A 15,007-nucleotide genomic window follows, 5' to 3' on the forward strand; every position below is an offset into this window, starting at 1 on the left:
TGGTGCTCATTTTAGAGTAGAGGTTCATAGTCAGATTTGTGGTTACTCTCTGAAACGTTGGGACTTTTTAAAGCTTTTTTTGTAAAGAAATAGCAGAGGTGGATGCAAAGAAGTTGGCAGTAATGTTTCCATACAGTTTATTTTAAACCAGGGGTGTCAAACTCATCTTAGTTCAGGGGCCACATGCAACCTGATCTGATCTCAAGTGGGCCGGACCAGTAATAATTTACTGGTCCGGCCTATAATAATATATAATAACCGATAAATAACTCCAAATTTTTCCTTTGTTTTAGTGCAAAAAAGCGCATTCTGAAAATGTTCACATTTAAGGATCTATCTTTCTACAAAACATAATGAACACCCTGAAATTTCTTCAGAAAAATAAGTTCAATTTCACCAGCATTTAGCCTCAGTTTATCATTTACACATTACAACTTCCAGATCACAGAGTGTCTACAGAGGAACGAAGCATTTAGTCACAGCTATCCGGAACTGAATAATATAATATTTTACATTGAAAAAGACAAAAAACAACAAAAACAACACACAAGCAACAAAAATTAGAAAAAAATGACAAAAAAATGGGACAAACGACACGAAACAAAGCAAAAAGTGGCAAAAAATTAGACAAAAAAGTTACAAAGCGACAAAAAAATGTACAAACGAGACAAAAAATTACCAAACCGTGAAACAAAACGACAAAAATGATACACAAAACAATGAGTAAAGCAAAATACAAAATGACAAAAATTAGACAAAAAACACAAAATGAAAAAAAACGAGAAACAAAACGACAAAAACTTGACACATACAATGAAAGTCAGACAAAAAAAGACAAAAAAACAAGACAAAATTTCACAAAAATGAGACGCAAAATGACAAAAGAACAATGAGCAATCTAGTATTTTACTTCATGATCAAAACAACTTGTCATGGTCTAGAAATTATATTAAATTTATAGTTTTACAAATTGCAATTAATGTCTTCTCTGTAATTTTTACACTTTACAAAGTCGCCCCGGGGGCCGGACTGGTCTCTCTGGAGGGCCGGTTTTTGGCCCACGGGCCGCATGTTTGACACCCCTGGTCTAAACTATCAACTGTACTGGAGATTTTACACTGGGGAAACTGGGTACAACAACTCTGAAAAGTAGATGGATAAACACAAAAAAATCTAACTCATTATTAAATATCATTTCATTTCAGGAAAAGTATTTCTGTAGATTTAGCAAATGACATTATTAGATAAGGTCAGATAAAATAAGATTCAAAAAAATAAGATATTAGCTATAACTTGTGAAAACATAAGTTAATGTTAAAAATGAGATTGTTAAAATATAATTTTGGGGGATTTAATGGGCTGTTAGGTGTCGTTATCTCATTGGTCACCGTCATGTCAGCATCACATGCCATTTAGAGAAATTTAATTTGATATTTTCAGGTTAGTCGGTTAGGTTTTTTATTTATTTATCACATTTAAGAGCATCATAATGGTGCATGTTAAGGCAGGGCGAGAGGCTAAATGAAACAGTTATGACGTGGAATTCTTACATTTTTGATTTAAGAGAATAATCTTAATTACTGTCATAAAATCTTAAATTATTAAAATGTTTAGTTTTGTCGCTGTCGTTCTGTTTTGTGTTGTAAAGCCACACAATGTGTGGATGTTTAGGTAATCAGGAAACATCTCATCCATCAGTCATCTTATAATCTACTCTTCACCTGAGCACCCTGCCATCTGTTTGATTGATTGATCCCTTATTAAATATGTACACTTCACTTTATCTCTGTGTGCATCATGATAAATTTTCAGGAATTCCTCTATTTATTTGTGACTTTTTAGTCATGTTACGTCAATACAGATGTACTAAAGATATTTAAGCATTTAATTATTCTCAAACACAAACTTTTTAGTTAAACATCTGCTTCAGATTTCAGCTAATTCTGATATTATATCACAAAAGACATGACTGCAAAATTTTAAAAAAAGTGTGTAATCACTAATTTGACACTGTTTACATTATTCTAAATGAAACATGTTCATTAGATTTTTTTCAAATTGAAAGAAATGTGTCATTAAAGGCAGATTTTACCACATTTTCCTCTGCAGATGTTTGGAAACTGGACATTTGGGACTCTGGTCTTCACTGTGTTGGTCTTCACTGTTACATTCAAGGTAACCAAACATGCCGTCTGCACAACATCTGCACAAACAGAAACACAATTAAAGTGAGTTATGCATTGTAAAAGTCTTGTCCCTGTTCTTGTAGTTGGCTCTAGATACTCATTACTGGACTTGGATCAACCATTTTGTCATCTGGGGCTCACTCATCTTCTTTGTGGTCTTCTCTCTACTGTGGGGCGGAATCATCTGGTCGGTATCTAAAAATATTCTTTTTTGGGGGGTCATTCTTATCTAAGTTTCTCTTTTGTGTGCCTACATCTGTAAGTGAGGCCTCCATACCTTGATCTATTTTAAATTTAGAGTTCTTCTCCTCTCCTACAGGCCCTTCCTCAACTACCAGAGGATGTATTACGTGTTCATGCAGATGTTGTCCAGCGGCCCTGCCTGGCTCAGTATTATCCTCCTGATAACGGCCAGTCTGCTGCCAGATGTGGTGAAGAAGGTCATCTGGAGGGCGCTGTGGCCCACTACTACTGAACGCATACAGGTGGGTTCAAATTAAAGAGCTAACATGACAATATTAAAGAAGACTCTTTCATTTTTTGTAAATTGTGCACCCTAGTGTTACAGTAGTGGTTGAATTTTTCAACGTAATTACACATTTTTCAAATTAATAAGGATACTTTGGGATAATTATCAAACAAGAAAGTATTTAACCCTCGTGTCGTCCTGTGGGTCAAAATTGACCCGTTTTTAAGTTTGAAAATGTGGAGAAAACAAACTATTTTCACAGTGAAAATTCTGATGTCCACATTTTCAACATTTTGGGGAAATATTTGAACATTTTTGTGGTGGAAAAAAAGAAATGTTAAAAATGTTTCTTTAAGAACATTCACCAAAAAAAATCAACCAAAATCCAGCAAATTTCGCAGGATTTTGGTTGATTTTTTTGTGAATGTTCTTAAAGAAAATATTAGAAGTTTTACTGATATATATTTAATCAATTTAGATATTTTTAGGATTTTTTTGGAAGATTTTTACTCATTTTTGAAAATATTTACAAGAATTTTCTTGCCAAATTTGGGGATTTTTTAAAAATAAAACTTTCAAGGGAAACTTTTAAGGAATTATTGGAATTTTCTTCCTGAAGGTTTTGCAAATTTTCAGAAATTTGGGGAATTTTTTTGCAGAATTTATGGATTATTTTCAGGCAAGGAAACTATATTTTTTGGTGCCCATAAATGAGGACAACAGGAGGGTTAAGATGATGGATGACCACACAAACATTTTGCTTTCCGAACCGACATAAGATATCCCTTCATTTCTTCTTACACGGGTAGAACAGTGCCCTCTGCTTATTGTTGAATTAATTTAGCCGATTTCCCTCCAAACAACTAGTGTTTATACAAGCAGTACTAAGGTGATAATGCAGTGTACAACATGTCTAACTGATGACTGTGGGTCAGCAGATGTGCGCTGGGTTTGGCTACGTCCCTGCTCTGCTGAATGTAAGTTAGTGAGCCTCTCTGTGTGCAGTGCTTCTTTACTATAACAACTACAATAGATATGGAATTATAGAAAGTAACATTCAAAATATATTATTCCTGGAGGATAATGGGAGTGGATGGAATGTAGTAGTAAAGACAGCGTAGAAGTATGCATTGACATCTCATAAGCATTGTGTAAAAGATGCATTTTGAATATATGGTGGTTTACTGTGAGGCACTAGATGTACCTTTTGTACAACAAACATTACTTCCATAGAATTTTTTCAAACAGACTCCTGGACAGGAGGAATAAAGGGGAGACAGAAAGATTGAAGAGTCAAAGGAGACAATATTGTTTGCAAAAAAAAGAGAATAAGAACATTCTTTAACCCTCCTGTTGTCCTCATATATGGGCACCAAAAAATATTGTTTCCTTGTCTGAAAAAAATCTAAAAATTCAGCAAAAAAAATCCCCAAATTACTGAAAATTTGCAAAACCTTCAGGAAGAAAATTCCAATAATTCCTTCAAATTTTCCCTTAAAAGTTTCTTTTTTTTTTTTAAATCCCCAAATTTGGCAACAAAAAGGAATTTGTAAATATTTTCAAAAAATTAGTAAAAATCTTCCAAAAAATCTGAAAAATATCTAAAGTGATTACATATATATCAGTAAAACTTCTAATATTTTCTTTAAGAACATTCACATAAAAAAATCAACCAAAATCCCGCAAAATTTGCTGGATTTTGGTAGATTTTTTTGTGAATGTTCTTAAGAAATATTTTTTTTAACATTTCTTTTTTTCCACCAAAAAAATGTTCAAAAACTTCCCAAAAATGTTGAAAATGTGGACATCAGAAGTTTCACTGTGAAAATATTACTTTTTTTTCACATTTTCAAACATTGAAACGGCTCAATTTTGACCCGCAGGACGACACGAGGGTTAAACAAATGCACTAATTTGACTTCTGTGAGACTATGCAGGAGCAGGACTGATCATAAAAATTAACTGTGAATTAAAACATACTGATGAGACCAGACCAGACTTCTGGGCTGCAGAATGATATTATTAGATGTGTAAACAGTGACATGTGGCTCAGAAATAATAAAAGTCAGAAGGCATTTATTAGCAGAGGAATACTTTAGGATTCAGTATTCAGACCGCAAAGCAAAAATTGTCATATTAAGTGCCATTAACTGCTCCTTTTTCCATAACCTCCCAAATATCTGTTCGTGTAGAGCTAAACACCAACCTCCTGAAACCCGTAGTGACATCTCTAATCCTTTTAGAACAATCTACTCATTTCTCTTTTATTATAAGACTTCTCCTATTGTGTGGTCTCTGCTTGGAGGCCTAACAAGAACTTCCTCTTTCTGCTTTCACTCGTAAATAATTCTCTGAAAGATCTCCTTTTGACCTCCTGATTCCTCCTCCTCTCCTTCCTTGCTCCCTCCTCTGGCAGACCAAGCGTCGGTGCCTTGCCTCCGAGCCTTCCACCATCTTTATGCTGTCTCAGACCTCCAGCAGAATGAGTTTCTAACCCAGCCCTCCTGGAGGTGACCCTCTGCCTTTCCTCCTGCCCTCTTTCTCTATGTTTTCCTTTTTTTTTGCATGAATCTGCTTCCTTGTCTAAGTGCATGTTCATGCTTCCACATCTGAATTTATTGTGATGTGTGGCCTTGATGACATTTTGTTTGAGAAATTTGTATTCTTTTATGGTCAGATTATGTGTATTTTATATGTATGCGCTGACCAGAGGTGTCAAACATGCGGCCCGCGGGCCAAAACCGGCCCCTCAGAGGGTTCAATCAGGCCCTCAAAGTGTAAAAATTACAGAGAAGACATTAAATACAGATTGTAAATTTATAAAACTATGAATTTAAAATAATTTCTAAACCATGATAAGTTGTTTTGATCATAAAGTAAAATACTAGATTGTTCATTGTTCTTTTGTGTCTGATTTTTGTAACGTTTTGTCTTGTTTTTGTTGTTTTTTTGTCTTTTTTTGTCTGACGTCATTTTGATCATCAAGTACAATACTATGCCATTCAGTTCCAGATACCTGTGACTAAATGCTTCAGGTTGTTCATAATGTTTTGTAAAAAGAAAATTCCTTAAATGTGAACATGTTCAGAATGTACTTTTTTGCACTAAAACAAAGGAAAAATGTGGAATTGTGGTTATTTATAGGTTTTATGCTGTGATTTGACTGGTCCTGCCCACTGGAGATGAAATTGGGCTGAATGTGGCCCCTGAACTAAAAAGAATTTGACACCCCTGTGATAGACCCTTAACGTGTTTGTCAGTAAATGTACATGTGTGTTTGCGTGTGTCCACAGCCTGTTAGGGATAAGACAGGGTCTGAGAGAGCCCTGACCTACCTCAGTTCAGATTCCTTACTAGATGGAGTCGCTGTCACAGAAGCCTAGAGGGCTTCAGCACGGTAAAATAAACCCCCTGCTGCTGTGTGATGATGGGTTTACTTTGCTGCGGTGTGTGGTTTTACGTTGGGATGTTTTACTTGACTAACACGTGGTTTGCAGTGTGTGTATATGAAGGCGTTAAAGGTTTAATGACCCAAGATGTCACCAGGTTTTTTCCTGTAAGCAGCACCTGCTGCCAGTTGGGTGAATCTTTACGTGGAGCTTTGGTGCCATCTAGTGGCCGACTCTTTACTCACAGTGGGTTTGGTATCCGTGCATGTTTTGTGGTCGTGTTTACATTTGCATGGTGTCGTTAAAGCAAGCTTCTGGTGTTAAGGATTTATTTTAATGTTTTATGTTGCATTGCTTGTGTGACTCAGCAGCGTGGATGGGACATTATTATCACAGCTGGCCGATTAGATTCAAAGATAATAATGAAATATGTTACAACTTACGTGTCTGGTGATGTAGACTTTTGTCCTGGTTCAGGTCACTGCCAGAGGAAATAGTTTTGCCCCGAACAGAAGCTCCAAAACATCTGAGCTGTAGCTGAAGACGAGTTGGTCCGGTTACCCTGTGAAATGAGATTTGGTTTTTGCTCATAGATTAATGGTCAACATAGCGAGAAGTAATAGACAGATAGTTTAAATAGTTCACTAAAAGCAATAGCTAAGTGGTTGCAGTTGTTAAAACAAATGGATAAATTGTAGAAATAGCTAAATGTAATGTTTTATTGGTTAATATAGCTATTAAAAAACAATGGATTGGCGATTTAATTTTTTGGCTACAGGCTGAAATAGTTAGAAGTAAAGGATAAATAACTGAAATAGCTAAAAGTAGTGGATAAACAGTTGAAATGACTGATAGTTTACTGGTTTAAATGGCTAAAAATGACATCAAAATGATTCAGATATCTGAAAAAATGATAAACTGTGAAATACATGGCTAAATGCAATGACTAAAAAGTTTAAAGAGTTAAAAGTAATGGATAAAGAGTTTAAATGGTTAGCAAAAGGAATGGCTAAATGGTTAAACAAACAATCTTAAAACCTAATTATAAAATTGTTGAATTGGAGCAGATGTTGCAATAGGGCCCAATCAATACTGGAATTTAGGGGCTGATTTGGAGACAAAAAATGGATTTGTCTACCAATATTTTTATACACCTATACATCTAGTAAGTTAGAGTTTTACTAAAAAGCAGATAATGATGGGGTCATTACTTATCAACTTCTCAGTATCGTATTTCACAAACTAGTTAGCAGCTTATAGTGAAGACACCACTTGACTCCACACTAGTGACACAGACTCTGCTACATGTGCTGCAGATATTGATGGGAATACTGTAAACAGTGGAGTCAGAGCTGCTTTGCAGGACAAACTATTATGACACATTTCTAAATTACCCCAACCATCTTTTTCATTATAATGTTCTGTGTTTTTCTTAGCTTCCATATTGACTTTTTATAGGGATCTCCTAGACAATTAGTGTACAAAGTGTGACTACGTGCTCGAATGTTAAGATTTCAGTTTATTCGAGCTAAAAGACCCTAAAGTCAACTGAATTCTGGCCAGCTGGGACAGTGTCGCCTCCACCTGCTCTCTGAGGGCCTTTTGCAGTCTCCATGTTTTCTTCTCTATGTTTACTTCTTGTTTCTACCTGTCTTCTCCCCCCTCATCCAGAATGCTGATAAACTCTACAAGGGCCAGCTGTCAGAGTTCACCCCCCTGGCGTCCCTCCACGCCCCACCCAAGGCTGGCAGCCGCCGGCGAGGCTCGGAAAACCAAAGGAACAACCAGAACCCTCGAAGGTCTGAAACCTTTACCAAGAAAATCATGTTCACGCGCTGGCAAAGAGCGCCAGACTACTGCACCTTCACCCCCCTCCTCCGATTCGCAGACGGCTCAAGGCAGGGACACGCTTTTGGCGGGGCGGGGCCTGAGACCTCAGTCTAATTTATTTCCTTTTGTCTGGTGTTCTTCTGTCCTTTTATTCTGGAATTGAACCGAACAAAGTAATTGGTGGAAAGTAAAATTGCCCAAAAGAAACAAAACCAACTGGATTCAAATAACGGACTATGTTGCTCATAGCAGATATTTGGAATCCAGTAAAATGGATTACAGTGAAAGTGACCTTTACGACTGCTCCCAAGTCAGCAGCCAAGTGTGGCGGCTATGGAAAGGACTCCTCGTTCGCCACAACAACATGCAAAGGGCTCAGTGTAATGATGTCACAACAAACAAACAAACAAACAAGAGCTTTGATTTCAAACTACAAACTACGTGCACTGGCCCTTTACATGTGTCTGCCTCCAACGGCAGCCGAAGTGTTCTTTAAATCCTGGGATTTTTGAATGGTTATGGTGATAATGATGATGCTGGAATTGTGATGATGATGATGATGATGAAGACTGTAACAGTGCTTAAGCCAGCTCAAGTTCTCTCTGACCAAACCATCCCTCTATCTTTTCTTTCCTTCTTTTTTTTCTCCTCTGTCTGTTCTGCCTCTTTGCAGGACTAACTGGTGTTGCCTGTGTGCAAACATGTTGTCCAGAAACACTCCGTAGGACTCTGGGGTCAGATCCTACAGCACTGTAAGGAGCGGTGTCGTAGAGCAGAAAAGCCTAAGTGTTGGCACAGTGAGCTGGAGTTGGAGAAAACTAGACCAACTTCAGCTGCACATGTGACACTTACACACATGTGACTAACCACACATAGGTAGTCTAGAGTGTTTGCTGAGGTAGATGTGTGTCTGTATGCCGGTAGCTAGAAGGTCATGTTAGAGTGTGTGTTTTATCATCTTTAACTGTAGAATTGGAGCCATTTATCTTATGATTTTCTGATAGAACCCAGTAGAAATGGCGATGTGAAGACTTCCTAGCTGTTTCTTAATGCCTTAATGTCACCTTGAATACACCACATTTACCAAAGAAAAGGCAACAACTGATGGCTACAGGATACCGTGGGCTCATCTAATTAGAGAGAAGTGTTCACTACCAACAAATAAGGAATGTATTATCATCTTAACCCTCGTGTTGTCCTGCGGGGCAAAATTGGCCTGGTTTAAAGTTTGAAAATGTGGGGAAAAAAAACAAATTCACAGTGAAACTTCTGATGTCCACATTTTTGGGAAATTTTGAACATTTTTTTGTGGAAAAAAGAAATGTTAAAAAAGTTTCTTAAGAAAAAGATAACCAAACTCCAGCGAAATTCGCTGGAGTTTGGTTGATTTTTTTGTGAATGTTCTTCAAGAAAATAGATGTTTTACTGATCTGTAATCACTTCAGATATTTTAAAGATTTTTACTCAGTTTTTGAAAATATTTACAAGAATTTTCTTGCCAAATTTGGGGGATTTTTTAAAAAATAACACTTTTAAAGAATTATTGGAATTTTCTTCCTGAAGGTTTTGCAAATTTTCAGAAATTTGGGGGATTTTTTTGGTGAATTTTTGGACTTTTTTTTCAGATAAGGAAACAATATTTTTTGGTGCCCATAAATGAGGACAACAGGAGGGTTAAAGTAAAGTAGGTACAGAAAAATGCAGCTTTGTTTGATAGTTATGTATTCTTTCAGCTTACTTGTGTTCACTTTCATCAAAGCACCTTAAAGATTTACCCAGAAACTTTGTCCTTCTTGAGATAATCATAGCAGAACAATATAATTAACTACTTGATGCCTTAAAAACAGTTTTGTTTTTTGTTTTTTTAGATTAGCTCAGTGGTCACAAACCCATCTAAACCTTACTAGTAAGAAGTCATAACTGCAAATGTAATCACACACTGAAAGCTGTAGAAAGACTTTATAAGATGCATCAATTCAATCCAAATGTGGACCTAGACATGAAGAAAATGAAACAAAATGCCTACAGAAACCGAGAATAACAGTCAAAGCCTTTTTAGCGAGTAGGGATATTCACAAAACACTTTCTTTTAAAGTTATTTCACTGTATTGAAGCTCGCCTTAAAGTTGGCACCTTAGAGAGACTTTTTAATGCTCATAAAAGGCTGTTTACATTAAATAGAGGGCCCAAATCCCTGAAGAAAGCACTTGTACTGGGTCAAAATAAATATAAGAGGCTCTTAAAATGTAGAAATACATATACTATATGCTCAAAAAGTGACACATCTATTTTTAAAAATGTTCGTGAGATCGTTACATCGCTGAAAGCAGAATGCGAGGTATTTTACTCGACAGACCAGATTGATTTTAGCATCTCATAGCTTCGTGCTAACGCTCTTAAAAGCCTTAAGACAACGGTACGGCAGCCTAATGGGATTTGTTGCCTTGAAAAGGACCTTCATGGTGCGCTCTGTGAATCCTGTCTCGCTTTTTCAAACACTTATCCTCTCTCTTCCTTTTCTAGCCATCTCTCTTTTTCTCTCTCCCTCTACTGAAGCGACATGGAAGTTTTCCTACCTCTGCGGCATCATCATCATCACCCTTCTCTCGTCTGCATCTTCTCGGCCATCCCTCCATTCATCCATCCATTGATCCATCCTTTGTGAGACAGAGCAGGAATGTTGTTTTGTACTCTTTCAATAGCAATCCTATGAACCAAAGCCTTGTTGCTGCTAGAGATACTTATAGCTGCTTTACATTAGGTGCCTTGCGCTAGTTTATGGAATCTACCTTTTGTTTCTCCTGTGCTCGCTTTACGGTGAACTATTCGTACGCTCTTGGAAGGTACAAAGGTTCTGCACATGATGGATGCACGGATGCACAACTGAGGAGCGATGAGTTAATGGAAGGGTGAATATAAAAGGTCCTAAAAGAACGATATACGGTCAGAGAACAAATGAGTTACCACTTGCACCAAAACGCTCATTGACTTACGTTTAATATCTATTTTTTATTGTTTTTATTCCAGATGTTTTATACATGCCCCTGAAGGCATCCGTCTCTGAAATGTTATTTTTACTGTTTTTATTTATGTACAATGTGTAAAAATCCCTGTTTACTCACTGGAAAGACAACAGTGCGATGTTGTCGTTACTCTTTATTTTAAGAGAGAAGACTTGAAGAGCTCCAGCACTGCTTGATCAATCAGTGTTACAAACTGGGATATTTGAAAACACATTCTGTGTGTTTCTTTAACTTTAACACCCAAACTTGCTTTTTTTTTTCTACTTCCATTTTGTTTTTGGGTGAACCAGATTACAAAACACATCACCAGTAATCCAGTTCCTGCTTCTATTGTGTGTCTGAATTCAGATTGGGATTTGACAGACAGAGGTTCTTAAAAGGAGATGTTTTTCAACCCAAGCTGTGTGCCAGTATTTTATACTCTGACTGTTAAAGGTAGAGTCAGGTATTCGAACACATCCTCAGAGGCATCGTCCTCCAAATTCATGAAGGCATCAACACGAAAGGCACTTTTCCACTCGCACCTACTCGGATCGACTCAAGTCTGCTCAACTCGGTTTAAGTCGTTTTACGTCACAGCTGAGTACCACCTCATCGTGGGTGGAGTCACAAAACACTCAACGTCCTCAAACATGGTCTCGAATAACGCAGCAGCGGAGTCGAGGTCACTCTCCCTCCTGTTGCTCGCCAGTCGATGCCTGTAAATGGCGTTCATTTGGCTAAACCACTTCCCACTCCGGCCGTTGTGGTTCTTGATGGACCGATAGTCACTTTTGAGCTTTTTCAGTTTCTCCTGACACTGCTTCATTGTCCTGCTGCATCCGTGGTGGGCCATCCGTTCAGAGACCTCCTGATAAACTTTCTCGTTGCAAGTCGCACCGTCCAGCTCCGTCTGTATTCTTTGATCCACCACCAAAGACAGAAAAGTCTCGACCTCTTCATTCACCCACGGTAACAGGTCTCATGTGTCGTCACTCCCTGTCCAGTCAGTGGCCTGAACTCTGTAGACGTCACATTATCGGCTCGACTCAGCTCACTTGGAACCCCGGCCGAGTAGGTACTAAAATAGTATCTGGTACCAGGTACTACGTCCTAATAGAAAACCTCACAAACCGAATAGAGTCGAGCTGAGTAGGTGCTGGTGGAAACTTGGGCTACTGGACCAAAAGAGAAACGCTCCAGCCTTACAGGCGTGGAAGCGGACATTTCATTATAATTATAGCCTAAGCTAAACAAAAGTTACATCATTAAACGTCAGCAGCCTGTTGCTGAATCACCTTTTTGCTTGATATTTCTCATTAGAAACATGGAGGAGAGGCGATATTGTCTTAACTGAACAAAAATGGATCTGGATTAGAATGGCTAACTCTATCTTTAAGGAACTAGACAGAATTGACTGTTGACAAAAATCCTCCCGAAAAACAAAAAAAGAAACAACGTGAGGGCAGCAATGAACCCGTCACATCCAAGGTTGCTGAAAGTCCTTAAAATGGGAATCCATATAGTATGACCACTAGCTGAAAGATGCGAGGAGTTTAATGAAAGTGAAGTTGGAATGTTGCCTTGCATGTGAATGACCCACTGCAACAAATGTGGCCTATAAGCACTAGCCGAGTGGTAGTGAGTAAATAATTACAATTGTGCTAGTGATGCATTCAGATGTCATCCATCCCAGTGAATTACTGGAGCTTGAACCACCTGAACATGTTCCTTGTATTCACTTTCATTCTGAATTACGGTAAGTTAAGAGACTCAGAGGTAAAGATGTTTGAATTTAAATTTGCAGAATTTACTGGATAACTGGATGAATATTTGCACTTCAAAATCTTTGAGCACATCTGAAAACTATTTAAAAACCAATATGTTACACAACAATACCTGTTTTATATCTATGTTAGACATCATGAGAGGCTTTCACTTCTTTTTTTTACTTTTTGGAGACAGTATTTGATGTGTGTCTTATTTATGTCGAAGAATATTTCAAAAACCAAACTGGATTGTGACAAAACAACACTGGACATGTATGTACAGTATGTATGCATAGTTTTAAATGAAAAAAAAGATATTTCTGTGGTGTTAGCTGATGCTCAGAACTGAACCATCTTGTCTGACATTTTGACACTCTGCTGTAGAAACTTTCAAAGCCATTCATGGTGGATTTAGAGTCTCACTGTACCGGCCTCTCTTGTCCTTACTGTCCTGATCTTTCAAAACCACCAGAACTGACAGCCTTCAAACAGAATGTTATCTTTTCTCTTTTACAACGTGTTCTTGTATAGTGATCTATACTTCTCATAACCGATAGTATCTATAAGTCACTGTACACTCAGATACAGGATATATATATATATATATATATATATATATATATATATATATATATATATATATATATATATATATATATATATATAGCAACAATATATAAATGTAGTTATGTTAATTAATGTACAGTTTTGGGGTCTTTTTGTATACAGTTTTTAACAGAGTCATATCAATTTGTGGATTTTTTGCCAATCTTTCTGTAGCTCTAATGGCAAACGACTGTACATTTGCTTGGAAATAAAAAGCCAGAAGAAAATTTGAACCGACTTCTTTCGTAGCTGCACTTCTTGCGTCGGCCACAAGGTTGCAGTAGAGTCTTTCTGACGCCTGCCTGAAGCCTTCAAAGATCTGAGTTGACAAATAAAACGCACCTGAAGAGTTTTTGACACACGGATCTGATGAAATACAATCAAAAAGATGTTCCACGAGAAGAGTCTGGAAGCGACCTGTGCATGCATATGTCGTCTCAAACTAAACCAGCAGCTGTGTTGGAAATGACACTTGCGAAATGGTTAAAGGAAGGGAGAAAAAAGAGGCATTTTTAAAATTTAATATGTTCCCCAAAGTTGCTTCAGGGCTGCTGTCTGCACCAGCTGAGGCCGTCAACAAGATTAGGATAGAGGTTCTGGATCGATTGGTTTCCCTTCATCCTTTTCACTTCTCATCTGCACTGATCTCCACGTCCTCTCCTCCACAGCTGGCAGCCGATGAGACCCGCTAGTGTGTCTGACAAGGATGGAGAAATATCTAGGGCAAGACTGTCAGAGGTGAAATCTGGGGAAGGAGGGAGGGGAAAAAACCGCACAGAAGAAAAGTAGACGGCGAAAAGTGTGGCGGTGCGTTTTCATTGTGTCGTCCACCTTCCCGGAGCTGGCTTCTTTTCAGCGCTTTTATCACAAGTTGAAGTGTAATGACTCACTCAGTCATCTGCAGAATGAGAGCAGAACGATCAAAGTCTTCATGTTTTACCACCTATTTCGTCAACTCTAACGCGGCTAAAACTTCGCCTATAAATAAGCAGCGCAAGTCTTACCTTTAAATGTATTTTTATGGCGTGTCACTTAGTGCAGATTCGAAAATATATAGAAAGGTGGGAGGTGGAATTTAAGGTGTGACTGAGTTCTTTACAACCTCTTCATCACCTGTTCCTGCATCTTGAACTGCTCGAGGCTGAATTGCTTGGAGCACATTGGTGTGCTCGCGAAGATTGCGACAAAGACCGAAGACGAATTCACACCCCCAAGCGTATGAAAATACCAACTATGTTGAGTAGATCCACATTATGAAAGACAGAATTAGGACTGGCAGGGGAATGTGGATGCAACTCGAATCAAAGACGCTATGTCAGTTAATTTTCCATCATGTATGGGACCGCACTTATCTGTCTGAACCTGCGATGAGCAACTCCACAGCAACAGGTGACTTAAAAATATTTCACCAGTCAGTAATCCTGTAAAGTGGTTACGCACATAGTCCCCTTTCATTGAGAAACGAGGATTAAAGGGAAAAGTTTTTGGGAAATGTACTTATTCGCTCTCTCGCTGAGGGTTAAACTAGATGACTTAGCTGAGCACAAAGGCTGGAATCGGGTGGAAACTATCAGCTGTCCAAAGGTTTAAAAAAATCCACCTACAAGTGCTGCTAATGCTCATCGATTAAACAAGCTTCATCTCATTTGTTTAATCCTTGCAAGGAATCCATGTGGAACCGGGACACTCCAGGAAGTTACTGGTCCCATTCAGGAAGCAGACACCAAATGATGGATTCTGTGGCTTTTAAGCCAAT

At 38.0% G+C, this 15,007-nt stretch overlaps 1 protein-coding gene across 9 annotated transcripts in view; it reads left to right on the top strand.

Annotated features, from left to right (window-relative positions):
• The window catches only part of atp11a (ATPase phospholipid transporting 11A), a 66,580-nt gene extending 53,327 nt beyond the window's left edge, over positions 1–13,253 (top strand). For 2 of the 9 annotated variants that reach the window (XM_055008433.1, XM_055008434.1), the window contains 5 exons: positions 2,110–2,175; positions 2,270–2,373; positions 2,506–2,671; positions 5,072–5,165; positions 7,716–7,854. In XM_055008433.1, the coding sequence (XP_054864408.1) occupies positions 2,110–2,175; positions 2,270–2,373; positions 2,506–2,671; positions 5,072–5,149 (414 nt within the window). In that variant the 3' untranslated portion in view covers positions 5,150–5,165; positions 7,716–7,854. Of the gene's footprint in view, positions 1–2,109; positions 2,176–2,269; positions 2,374–2,505; positions 2,672–3,593; positions 4,170–5,071; positions 5,166–5,948; positions 6,053–7,715; positions 9,896–10,397 lie in introns of those variants that run through there. The other 7 variants (XM_055008428.1, XM_055008429.1, XM_055008431.1 and 4 more) reach the window with 6 other exon arrangements.
• Positions 13,254–15,007: the final 1,754 nt, after the last annotated feature.

The sequence above is a fragment of the Amphiprion ocellaris genome, chromosome 24, assembly GCF_022539595.1.
Source record: "Amphiprion ocellaris isolate individual 3 ecotype Okinawa chromosome 24, ASM2253959v1, whole genome shotgun sequence".
Lineage (NCBI taxonomy): Eukaryota > Metazoa > Chordata > Actinopteri > Pomacentridae > Amphiprion > Amphiprion ocellaris.